Source organism: Mirounga angustirostris, unplaced genomic scaffold, assembly GCF_029215605.1.
Source record: "Mirounga angustirostris isolate CCGP_5_RB_7025 unplaced genomic scaffold, mMirAng1.0.hap1 SCAF_8, whole genome shotgun sequence".
Taxonomy (NCBI): domain Eukaryota; kingdom Metazoa; phylum Chordata; class Mammalia; order Carnivora; family Phocidae; genus Mirounga; species Mirounga angustirostris.
This window is the reverse complement of record NW_026991716.1, coordinates 133,824,253-133,836,730: the sequence shown is the minus strand read 5'-3', so window position 1 is coordinate 133,836,730 and position 12,478 is coordinate 133,824,253. Positions and strand designations below refer to the sequence as shown.

The 12,478-nt window shown below is 44.5% G+C and overlaps 2 protein-coding genes across 31 annotated transcripts in view; one reads left to right on the top strand and one right to left on the bottom strand.

Moving 5' to 3' along the window:
- The window catches only part of TFB1M (transcription factor B1, mitochondrial), a 66,886-nt gene extending 65,132 nt beyond the window's left edge, over positions 1-1,754 (top strand). For both annotated transcript variants that reach the window (XM_064598266.1, XM_045865793.3), the window contains exon 7: positions 1,358-1,754. In XM_064598266.1, the coding sequence (XP_064454336.1) occupies positions 1,358-1,601 (244 nt within the window). In that variant the 3' untranslated portion in view covers positions 1,602-1,754. The remainder of the gene's footprint in view (positions 1-1,357) is intronic.
- Positions 1,755-12,478, bottom strand: part of TIAM2 (TIAM Rac1 associated GEF 2) — a 268,448-nt gene continuing 257,724 nt past the window's right edge. For all 29 annotated transcript variants that reach the window (XM_064598246.1, XM_064598239.1, XM_064598241.1 and 26 more), the window contains 8 exons: positions 10,417-10,596; positions 8,595-8,713; positions 7,573-7,681; positions 6,884-6,942; positions 6,139-6,244; positions 4,951-5,038; positions 4,428-4,582; positions 1,755-2,883 (listed from right to left, as the gene is read on the bottom strand). In XM_064598246.1, coding sequence (XP_064454316.1) covers positions 2,264-2,883; positions 4,428-4,582; positions 4,951-5,038; positions 6,139-6,244; positions 6,884-6,942; positions 7,573-7,681; positions 8,595-8,713; positions 10,417-10,596 — 1,436 coding nt within the window. In that variant the 3' untranslated portion in view covers positions 1,755-2,263. The remainder of the gene's footprint in view (positions 2,884-4,427; positions 4,583-4,950; positions 5,039-6,138; positions 6,245-6,883; positions 6,943-7,572; positions 7,682-8,594; positions 8,714-10,416; positions 10,597-12,478) is intronic.

The following is a 12,478-nucleotide window of genomic DNA, read 5'->3' as shown; positions in this document are numbered from 1 at the left end:
TGCTCTGGTTCTATGAAGTGTCTTCTTAGCACATGAAATTAGTTCAGGTACAGCTGGGCAGCTGCATCCCGAAACCTCTGCAGCCTGCAAAATTCATTCTTGAGGATTTGAGCGGACTGATGTTAAATCCTTGTCTTGCCATTTGTTGGCTCTAATTAGGCCAGGATTTATACTTCACCAGTTACTACTTCTTGAGCAGAGACTTGAGCGGAGTAGTGACGGATGCCACCAGCTGTCTTGGTGCCAGTTAGAATGATGGCATTACGTTACCACCCCCGGTAGGCGGCAAGCCCCAGCCAGGAGGTGTGCTGTTTGTTTGACGACTAGAACCCAAACTGGATTTCAGCTCACACTCACCCTGCACGCAGGGTGTGACTTGTACAGCTGTACATGATGGCCCTGATTCATGGGGGGGGGGTGGATCACAAAAAGTACATTCTACTTTTGGAAATCCTGGAATGGGCCTCAGAGCTGGCCCCGGCATTTCCAACCTAAGTGATGGGCCCCTTCATCTCCTATACACCGTCTTTTGTGCAGAGAGGGACCCCAAAGAGTGTGCCCGCTTTGACCTGTTGGTGTCCTTCTGTCACATGCACCCACACATCGGTCCCCCCCCTTGCTGTGAAGCTGAACTCCAAGATCACAGCTCACCCGACACCATAGGGAACATGCATTCCCTTACTGAGAGGACCAGCAGCCTGTAAGAAAAACTCCCATTTCCATTGGCCATGACCTCTAGGCTCCGCAGAGTCCCCAACTGTTGAGAAAAGAAATAAAATCCAGGTGTAGCTTTGCAGCGTTTCAGTCAGTCAGTTTTCTTACTCATTTTAAAACCGTGATCTGTTAGGTTAGATGAAATTTAAAATACATACTTCAAATCAGTTGTAAAGATGCCGCAAGGTAAATCTAAAAAAAGGGAACTGTTTGCATTTTCACATCACCTGGTTTCGAACTTTGCAATGGTCATTCCTTGGGGGTGAACAGTCACAAAAGCTAAGAGAATCAAGAAGTAAGACAAGTTTCATATTAAAATGAGGCAAATCAAACATTTCTATAGAATACAACTGAATGGATGTTTCTTTAAACTTACCTTAAAGGTACTTGTATTGATTGAGCTTTGGCAGGTATTTTCCCTTGTGGGCACACCTCACAGGTCAGATGAGCTCTTCCTTCAGTGGTCCTTTGTACCTGTTGCCTAGTGGCACGATCAAGATCCCTCTCCATTGGCTTGGGGCCCCGAGGACACTCCAGCCGCAGCCTCCACTCCCTCTCGATGTCATTTTCAAATGAGAGTAGAAGGAAGCATCATGATTTAAGGAATTCCTTAAGTAAAATTTGGATTATTTTCTCTCCTCAGAATGTTATTCCCTGAAGTTCAGCGCGTGGAAAGCACTGGAAAACTGTTAGAGTTGGCAGACGTGGACCCTACCCTTAGGCCCAGCCAGCTCTCTGTTTCACATTTTAAGAGCCTGTGTGATGTATACCGAAAAATGTGTGATGAAGACCCACACCTCTTTGCTTATAATTTCAGAGAAGAACTCAAACAAAATAAAAGCAAAACTCAGGAAAAAGAGGACGACAAGGAGAGAGACAGACTCTAAGAGCGTATCGAATGTTGCTTTCCACAATGTTAAGCGGCTCAGATGTGTACTTTTTGTCTTCTACAGAAGGACAATAAAAATACGATTACCATATGTGACTTATTTCCCTTTTACTGTACAGCTTGGTGAGAAAATAAATATAATCAAATAAGATACAGTACAAGCTTTCTTTTAATATATATACTGCATAGATATGACATATTCAGTATAAACGGCATCTGTTAACAACCTTACAAAAATGAAAGATCTGCACATTGTGCCCCTCACCCAGATTAAAATAAATATGCTTTAAATAAAGCAAAAACTAACAGCTCAAAGAAAATGCCCAGAGGATTGGAAAAAAAAACAATGACCTATTAATCACAACTCCCCCATCTTACTTTTTCCACATAAATTAAAATAGATTGCATTTTTAAGGATCCTAAGTCATTTTGATACCTGCTCAAAAGGGCTATAAACTAAGTAATTTACAGATTCTGATCAGTTCAATCTAGTTTTCTGATCTACAATAAATTAAAATAACTTAGATCTTTACAACTATTTTGTGGAGAAAATGTACGCCGCACAAAACCCAATAATGAATAGTTTTTCTGCCATTTCCACTTGACCACCAGTTTCAAAGTAAAACGAGCCGTCGAGCCCGCATCTGGATTGAAACGGCACTACAACTTCCCGTGGTTCTCGGTTTCATAAAAACACTCCTCGCTGACCACCGAGGTTAAACTCTGGACACTGAACTCTCGCTGGAGAACAGAACTGAGATCAAGGTTGGCATTTTCAGACTGACTGTCAAGGGACTGATGGCGAATCTGTGCCTTCAGCAAAGTTCCCCTGTCCCGCTTGGTGCTGTTCGCTTTCCGCTTAATGGCGCAGAAGTGCCCCCGCACCAGCTTGGGCTGCTCCCCTCTGGGCCGGCCCTCCGTGCCAGGCTGCTGTTCAGCTGGCTTTGCATCGGGGCCGTCGGAGATTCTCAGCCTCTGGAACTGAATTTCAATGTCTTTGGTAGGGCTGCCCCGTCTGAGAGTCTGATGGTAGTCGTCCTCGTCGTCGCTCAGAATGTCACTCTCCTTGATGAGACTGTCTGACAGATCAGCCAGGCCTGGCCGGGGCTGTTGCAGGGACTCCTGCCTGCTCCCGCCTGGGGCGCAGCCGCTGCTCTGGGTGCTACTGCTCAGGCTGCACTCGTCCGAGTCCAGGGAGCTGCCCTTGCCGGCCTCGCCGGGCTCGCCGGGCCACTCGCTGCTGGAGGAATTCTTGAGGACTTTCAAGGACCTGGAGGACGCTGCAATGAGAAAAGTGCGTTTCCCCTCGTGATCGAGAAACAGACTCCACAATGCGTCATTTCTGCAATCAAGTACGTTATAAGATGTAACATCTTAATGACTTAACATCATCTCACTTCTGTTACCAACTATCCTGGGGCTTGGGCAAAAAAAGAAAAAAGAAAAGACACACATACACCCAAAACATGCAGATACTACCAAGTGTGGAAACTTTTTACTTACGTTTATTTGAAATTTTATGTTGGAGGATTGGGCATTGCTAGATGACCTATTACCAGAGCTCGATTGTTTAGACAGAACAACAAGCTATAAACTATTACGAAGGCTAGGATTCTTATTTTGCCAATGGATAAATGAAAAAGTTAGCTACTAATAAAATCTAGGTCCCTTTCTTTCACTAAAGTACTTTGAAACTGGACAGCCAAGATTATACCATATTTCTACACCTGCCTTTTCACCTTATTTCCCTTGCTGCTCCATTAAAAGTAGAAAAATGCCCTTCATCACTCATGAGAATGGTCTCTGCTGGAATTTCTAGCCAACTTTCAGAGATTTAATAGGAATAATCTGTGTTTAATTCTTTTCTCTTGGGTTGAAGAGAAAAGGGGAGCTCTCAGCTGTGATGTTTCCATAGACCGTAATAGCATAGTTTTGATGGCTACAGCTTATTTTGGCAATAGAGGAAAAAAATAAAAAATATACAGTGAATTTGAAGAGGAGGTCACACTGTGACCAATGAAGAAAAGAAACAAGACCAAAGATATTAACAAAATAATACAGAGAGAGGGTTTAAACTGAAATTTTAAAAGCAGAAAATTTAAAATTTTAACTGAAGTTTTGCAGAAAGTTTAAGAAAAGCATGATCTGGAGTGTTTCCTTGCTGACTTAATTGACTGGGTGTGAATATAGGGTTTCTTGATTTTAATTCAAGTATTGGCTTTCTAGAAGCCTGAGCTGTTCAGAGCACTGGGAGTACTGCAGTGAGCCAAGCTAAGCTAAGAGACTATGTGACTCCTGCACATCTCAATGGAAGAAAGAGATAAGATAGTAAAGAGACTATGTCAGCTGGTGGTAAAATGAGGACTTGGAATTGGGAGTGGTTATAGTTTATACAAGGTTTGGGAGCAAGAGGCATTTTAAGTTTTTTTTTTTGTTTTTTTTTTTTAAGATTTTATTTATGTATTTGAGAGAGGAAGAGAGCACAAGTAGGGGGAGCAGCTGAGGGCAAGGGAGAAGCAGGCTCCCCGTAGAGCAGGGAGCCCGACGCGGGGCTCAATCCCAGGGCCCCGGGATCATGACCTGAGCGAAAGACAGACACTTACCCAACTGAGCCACCCAGGTGCCCCTTAAGTTTCTTAAAAGGAAATAAAATTGCCACCACCTTCACACACCATTCCGTGTACTCGGGTGTCTGGTTCAGAGCTTACAGAGCTCCCCCTGGTACTTTACAAAGTGATGACTCACTGCTGTATTACAAAAACATATATCCTTACAGAGAAGCTTGTGTTTTCCTGAATAAACACAAGGCCAGCAAAATTCTCACCTAACTTGGCTGAAACAGGAACTCGGTTCTTAAGGGGTACCAGGCGATCCTTACAGGTCTTCTCCAGGGGTAATTCACACTTGATGTGACGCCTGAAGTTCTCCCTCAGAATAGATCGAATCACCTTGACGATGTTGGTTTTGCTCTCATTGTCACTGGTGAGGGGAGAAGAGAAAACAGTCATGTCGAGTGTCCTCGTGCTTCGTGTCCACGTCCCCTGGTCCTTAAGTGTCCTATTACTGCTCTCAGGACAGACTGACCATGAGTCACCAAGCTTCTGTGTACCTTGGTCTCCACTTACAAAAGGAGAAGTGATCATTTTTGAAGGGCCTTTGAGCGCTAAGATTTGGATACATATTTAATCAATGTATTCTGCTACAGACACAGCTGCCATTTGGGGGAGGCTGGGTGTGATCCTGAAGTCATCAAAATTCAGGAGAGCACTAAAAATAAACTCCCATTTTTAAGAGAGCACAATTCTGTCTTTTTCCCATTGATTTTAATTTTTGGAAGTCCGTAATACCTGCAGCACAGCTGGAAGATGGTTTCCGGCCGTCCTTCTATTTCCGACTTCGTATGGATGAGTTCCCAGACGGAATTATTTTCTGTCCCTGTATAAAAGGAAACAAGGGTCTACAACTTCGCCAAAGATGTGAAGTTCGAAACTCATGTCAAATATTTCCTGTCCTGAGTCTCATCATTTTCTTCTGTGCCTCATTCTATGTATGACTTTCACAAATAGTTATCAAAAGTTAAATACTTTTTAGTTACTTTTTACATTTCCTGGTAGTTTTCCATCCACCTCAGTGTGCTTTCTTCCCTAGCCCTGGATCCCATCTCTCCAGGAAAGAGGTTAAATGGATCCTGTTTGTCAACCCCATTCCATTCATTGTATTCTTGGGAAGGAACAGTAGGATGTGCTCAGGTACTTGAGGTAAAACAGGCCAGCCCAAAGTCAGTCCCCTTTTAGGAAATGTAAGCACTTCAAAACAAAACTGAACAGGGACCCAGAACATCACTGCATGCCTTAGACTATTGGTCCTTCCTGTCACCGGAGGCACTGTCATCAGAACATGGTTATTCTAGAAGGACCTCTGAACATTTTCCAAGGTGGAAAAGTTGGTTTTTCTAATATCACATATAATACTGCTTAATCTTAAGGAATTTTCTGATATATCAATTTTTAAATTTAAGTTTGCGGTCCTTTTTTTTAACGTATTTTAGGGTATCAAGGATACTAGGCAGGAAAAATGTTGAAAACCATTGATAGTAAAAATAAGGAAACAATGAAGAGAGGTATTTGACAAAGAAAAGGCAAATTTGGCGTTTACTTTCTCTAAAAGTCTGTAAAAAAAAAAATCAAAACAACCTCTTTTGCCCTTATTTTCTTTGCCTGTAAAATAAAATTCAGAAATTATTCTGAAGGTTCTTTCCTAGTTTTTCATTCCATAATGCAAATAAGTCCCATTAAAATGCTTTTTCCTGGGGACGTCTGGGTGGCTCAGTTAAGTGTCTGCCTTCGGCTCGGGTCACGATCTCAGGGTCCTGGGACTGAGCCCCGAATCAGGCTCCTTCCTGGGCAGGGAGCCCACTTCTCCCTCTGCTTTCCCTCTGCCTGCCACTCCCCCTGCTTGTGCTCTGACAAATATATAAAACCTTTAAAAAAAAAAAAAATGCTTTTTCCTGGCATCATACCACACGAAACAATTACCTGCTGTATTCCCCAGTCTGACTTGAAGTGCGGATATGGGGATCAACCAGCGAAATTTAAATGGGTCCAAGTCGGCAGAGCCGTGTGCAGGCCGGGAATTTGAGGGCTGTAACAGGAAAGCCCCCCAAGAAAAGTGTTAGAGCAAGCTCTCACCCAGAGAGGAGATGTGCAGGGAACGGAAACTTGGAAGTTTTCCCTGTGTGCGAGGCTCCTTGCATCTGTGTGAGTGGTCCCAGTTCTCAGAGATCTCGGGGCTGGGAAGGGGGCATTGGGGCAGAGCCGTGGTCTGGGGAGCACAGACTGCTAGACACCAAGCAAGAATGACAACCAAGCCTTCTGTGTCCTCATTACCTCTAAACAGTAATAACTCTGATGGCTTATGGTATCCACAGCTAAGCTTTTTCTTCTTTTTTTTTTTGAACTAAGGAAAAAGTCGTTTGAAAACAAACCAAAGTTACGTGGTCTCTTACGTGTATGGAGCAAACATGGGCCATTTTCAGGGATATGGAAGCTGATTTTGTGTGTAGGCCCCAGCACGGGAATTTATAGATGTAGATCTTCTTTTAAAACAGACATTGTTTGTGGGGAGAATAATAGCCTGAGTATCTGGTTTGCTTAGTCACCCCGGGAATAAGTCCCATTAGTCCAGTGAGGCCTTGGTTCTGAGCGGGCTTCTCAGACCAACACTGACAGGAGGACAGAGCCATGAAAAGGTAGCTTTAATTAAATGTACTTCTTGTCTTACCAATTTCTTTTTCAGTTTGCAGTTTTCTTTATAAACCAGTATGACAGCTCTCTTAAAAACTAAAGAAAGGAAAAGAAAAAGAAAAGTCTTTCATTATTTTGTACAAACTGTCTTCCAAGGTTGGACTATGGCTTAGAATGTTTTAATAGAACAAAGCTCTTCGAACTTACGAAGCTCCAAGATCCCACTAAACCAGCACAGGAGTGAATAAATGGTGCTCTCCTCTGATATTTCAATGATGCAGAAATGCCTACTTATTTAAAAGCAATCATCTGAAGTAGATCTTGGCGATTTTTTTAAAAATCGCTGTTTTGTTTTATCGAAATCTGAGGACATGGTGTTCATCTTGGTGAGAATACACGGTCTATAATCGGTCTTAGTGAGAATTAAGACATTTTGGAAATGCAGCAAACAATTAAGATAGCAGGTTTCAAAATAGCCTCGGGAGATCTATTCCTGTAACATTTGGCCAGAACCAGTAAGCCCAGCAGAAGGGAGAACAAGATAATGAGTATGCGGAGCGACGGCATCTTAAATAGTCGGAGGCTGGCTCTGTTAAGTCAAAAGCCATTACAGCAATGATTCCAGCTCCTTCTGAAAATCAGAGTTAGCTGGACTGGTGGGTCTAGAAAGATCTTCATTTTCACCAGCCTTTTTTAAGTTTACATTCTTTCAAATGGGATACTAACCAAACACCGTGAGTTCAAGGTCCTTTCTGGCTTTTCCTAGAGACAGAAATGGATTCAACCAGGAAACTGCAGAGTGCATCAGAAGCTCCCCCATGGAAAGTTCTGTTACCTGTATCATAAAAACGGGAGATGAAGACAGGGAGACCCCAGGGGTAGGTTGTCTCATGTTGGACAGTGAATCACATATGTATATGTGGGGATTCCAAGTACATTCAATGTGATTCTTACGGCCCCCGTAAACATGGGGCCTTTAAATAGTATAGATTTTGAAAATATGAGCAAAGCATCGAACTTTGAAAAACAACATAAGTAGAAAGGCATTTTGGTTCAGTGCACACATTATATGTAAATGGACATTGAGGTCCATCCAAAGTGTCACCACCCCGATCCATAAACTACACGGGGCCTGCAAAGATAAAAGTACCAACACTGAAACTGTCACAAAAAATTAAACTCCAGTTGTTTTCTGTTCTTGCCTTTCTCTACTGAAACTACGTCTTCTTACATGTAGACTTGAAAAGCTCAAGATTCTAATTTAGTAATTAACCAGAAAAGAAAAAAATAGAAATTGTCAAATTCCACTTAAACTAGTTCTGTAAGTAAGGAGGTAGCCACCGATGTCAGATATCCGGTTCTTTCTACCTGCTGACCCCACTTCCTGTATTCATCCTCCCGTCAGCTCGTGCTTTCCAGGTACGCGCCCACCTCTGGGCCAAGTCTTGCCTCACGCCCCATGGAAAGGGAGTGGGGAGTAGGGACATAAGCTTAGTGATATTTCTTGTTTTCTTTTTGTACAATGTTAAGGTGACATAAGGTTACATTCTTAAACCAGTATAATGAATTTTATGTTCCGTTTATACTTAAATGGTTTGGTTTACTGCAAGCATTAAGATCAAAAAAAATTTTAGGCATATTCTCGTCTAGGAGAGCCCGAACACGGTGGCCTCGTTTGGAGATCGCCTATGGACGGACGCAGTGAACAAATGCACTTAAGCCTCTCGGAATCCGGCAGTGCCACTGACCTCCTTCTCTGTTCCACTCTGCTCTGCCACCAGCTGGTCGAACACGGTCCCGTAATCCTCGTAGATCTTTTGCATCTCATTGATGTGGCTGGCTACTTTTTCCATTGCCTTTAGTGCCTCTGAAAAATATAAAATCATTATTTTATAAATTTTGTTTAAGTCCTACCAAAAGCCGTAATGAAAAAGCTCAAGATTCAAGCCAGATTCAAGACCAGTTCTTACTAACCGAAGCGTTACTCAGGCATGGCTCACGCAGCCCACTGCAATCCAGTCATTATAATGAAGAACAATAGGACAATCTCCCACCTCCAGGTCTCTTTGAAATGAGGCAAAACACAGGTAAAAAGTATCACTAATAAGAACAGCTAACGCTGATCGAGCACCTTCTATTTGGCAGGTACTATAATGGGTGGTTTATTTTAATCATCTCATTTCATCCCCACAGTAACTCAATGACTGTAGGAGCTGTAATCAATCCCATTTCACAGATGAGGAAACTGAGGTGCAGAGGGGTTAAGTATTGTGCTAGACTTCTAAAGAGAGAAATAAGGAGTAGAGCCAAAACTGAAACCCAAGACTGACTGGCTATCGAATACCTGCCCTTAAATTCTGCCTCTCCTCCCAGGCCAAAGACTGGAACCATGAACAACAGTTTGTTAGCCAAGAACTTACTAATGTCTCTGTAAATGCCCCTAATGACCACAGCAACTGGTGGTATTTATACACGGTGCTTATTTATAACTTTCTACTTGGGCATGTGAGGGACAAAACGATTTTGTAAAAGTCAAAAAGCAAAATTTCAGGTTACCTATAAATTTAGTATTTTTCGTTATTTTGTTCTCCTGATTCAGTATTTTAATTCAGTTTGGAGGCAAGTTTGGAAGGCAATTTTAAATATACCCATTTAAACATCATCTTGAGGAAAAAGGATCTTTTCACATTATTTGAATACTAATCATAATTTGTATCATTTACTTGTAGAATTTAACTTCCATGTAAAAAAAAAATTTGTCTTTGTTACTTATGATACAAAAGTATGCTTGTCATAGAAACAAGAGCCAGTTTAACTGAAACTCTTTTCAGTGTTTATTATTCAGTACTACTAATACTTATTAAAAAATTTGTTACTCTACCCAGGTATTTTATTACAGGTAGACCACCTAGTTTTCACATGCAGAGAACAAATCACTGTATCTCTGATGCAAACACAGCATCCCTTTAGGGGATACTCTTCTTCATCTCAAACTGAGGGGCTCTGTGTATTTGACAAATTGTATCTTAGGCCCATAATTTCTGGGGTTGCAAAAGAAGACACATCAGCCTGGACTGGAAAGCAGAACCTGTCGCTGGGAGCTGGGTTGTGGAGCTGGGCTCTGCCCTCAAGTCCCCACAAGGTGGAGCCTCACCCAATGGATTCGATCAGCAGCACTGGGCAGCGCGCAACACACAACCTCGCAAGGTGGCAGGAAAATAGGCCCCATTTTCGGTTCCAGCAGCACTGTTTTGCTAACCGAAGAGACCCAAAGTAACGGATTTCATCTCTCTGAGCCCAAATACGTTCTTTGAAAAACGAAAATGGAATCTCCCCACCAGAGGGGTTTGGGGCTCCTCTGAGGACATAATTTTGCCCAAGTATTCTGTCCATCTGGAGGGATGGCCATATACCTAGTAGCTCTGTGCACGTACTAAAATGATATCTAAGCTGAAGAACCGTAGTCCTGAGGCAGGTCTGGGAATTTGAAACGAAGCCGGGAAGGGAAGAGGGGCCTGGCAGGCTCAGCGGGTGGCTGCAGTCACAGTCGTCCGCAGCCTGTCTTCTTACCTGTCAGGTGGTAGTGCTCCTCGCTCTCCTGGTCCGTCAGTGACACAAGCTCCTTGAGCAGCAGAGGGTACTTGAGCACCCTCTGAACGGGCTTGATGAGGTAGGACTCCAGGGTGGAGGAATGCTGCTTGGTGGGATTCCGGGCATCCAGAAAAGCCTTGAAGGCTTTATCGGTTTTAGCTACAAGCAGGGGGATAACAGACCCTTAGAAGAGCACAGCCGGAGAAATTAAACCCTATTTCCTTCAGTTTTTAATGGAGTCACAGACCATCCACTTCCACAGTCATCCTAATGCCATTCTTTAGGAAAACCCAAATGCTTCCGTGGGTCAGGCACCCAGCTGTCAACATGGATTCAGCGTCAGAGTTGGGGGGGGTGCAAATCCCATGAAAAGAGGGAACTTACGAGGCTGTCTAAATAGTACAGTCCTCACACCAAAGAGGAACACCAAGCTGAAATGTAGGAATGTCTGATTTTATAGGCATATTCACATGCAAGCCCGAGAGATGGTGAGAGGTGCCTAAGAAGTGAGTTTCAACCAGTTCCTAAAGCCACAAAACAGTCTTATCCAGACCCTACACCTACCCTGCAAAAGAATCATATAGCAAATTAAACGAGTCATTTTCCCCCACCGTCCTCGCACAGATTGTTACTTATTCTATGCACAAGGGGCTATCTTGTTTTCTTGCAGAACAAATCGGTAAGCACTGCAGCCCTCCCCTCCACAGCTCTGAGCAGTCCAGCTCACCGGATGTGACCTTCGGACCGCTACGGGCAGGGAAAGCGACCTGCGTCCAGCGTCTGACGTTATCCAGGGGACACCCAGGACCCCACCCTGTTCGTGTTGAGAGTGCCAATGGTACATCTACCAGTGGCTACTCTGGATGCCACCTGCTGACACTGGTCGGCCATCTGTTTGGAATTCAGCCAATCTGAATGAACCACACCCTTATTTGGGGTTTTGTCACAAAGGCAAAAACCTACAACTCCTAGGACATGTGGTACCATTTTGAATGTGACCAAAGTGGCTGCTGAGATGATCCTTCAGAACTGAGCGAAGCACTGGTGTGCTTTAATTTTACTGTCAGTACGAAGGTGCTCCTAGAGGAAATGCCAACGGGAGTCACATCTCTGTTTAAGCAAAAGTAGAGGAGACAGATTTTGGCTGGGGCTTGTTCACTTGAGGCACTTCGAGACCGTTTCTTAACCTTGAGCCTGTCCTTCTACGATACTGTAAATACCCAGACTTAAACCAAATGGCAGCGTGGCATCAGTGGAATGGGCTGAAGGCTCTGAGTGCTGGGTAACCCTCCACTCGCCTTCCAGGTCGGTCCTGTGGAGAGACTGTGCCTGGTTCTGAGAGGGAAACACTGAAGGGCGACCTTCAGATAGAGCCTATAATGACAACAGAGGAAGGCGCTTGGAATTTAGTTGATGCAACTAAAAAAGTTCAAACAGAGACCTCTCCCCAGACATCGGCCACTGTCACAGGAGAGCGCCCAGGTTCCCTGGCTTCGGGACAGCCGGCAAATCATCGTGGGACAGAAGGCACGAAGCCCTGTCTTTCTAAAGAAGGCGCTCAAGTCCCAGGGGAAGTCGTTTGCGTCCCAGAAACAGAGGCAGCTTCGGCAGGTTCGCGTCTCGCTCCCCGGTTCCCGTGAGCGACTGAGAGAACAGGGGCGGCCCGGTGACCGCTTCTCGAGACGTTCCGACGACCCTGAGGCTCACGTGCACTTCCCTGAGCCGCCTTCCGGCGCCGGAGCCCGCGCCCTGCACACCGCACCCCTGCCGCCCTGTGCCCGCGGCCCTGAGTTTGCCTGCTCCTGGCCCCGCCACCACAGACGAGAATGCCCAAGAAGGGGACAGAAAAACGCCTTCTGGGGGCGGCAGATTGGAGAACTTTCATCTCAGGTGTGTGGCCACGGAAAGCAGCCTCAGGGACAGAATCGCTTCCGGCGAGGCGGCATTCCTGGCTGGGGTGTGACAGAAGCAGACGAACCGCACGTCGCAAAGCTCCCTACAACCCGCGGGCAGCTGAACAAGGTCACGGCTCTCAGCAACC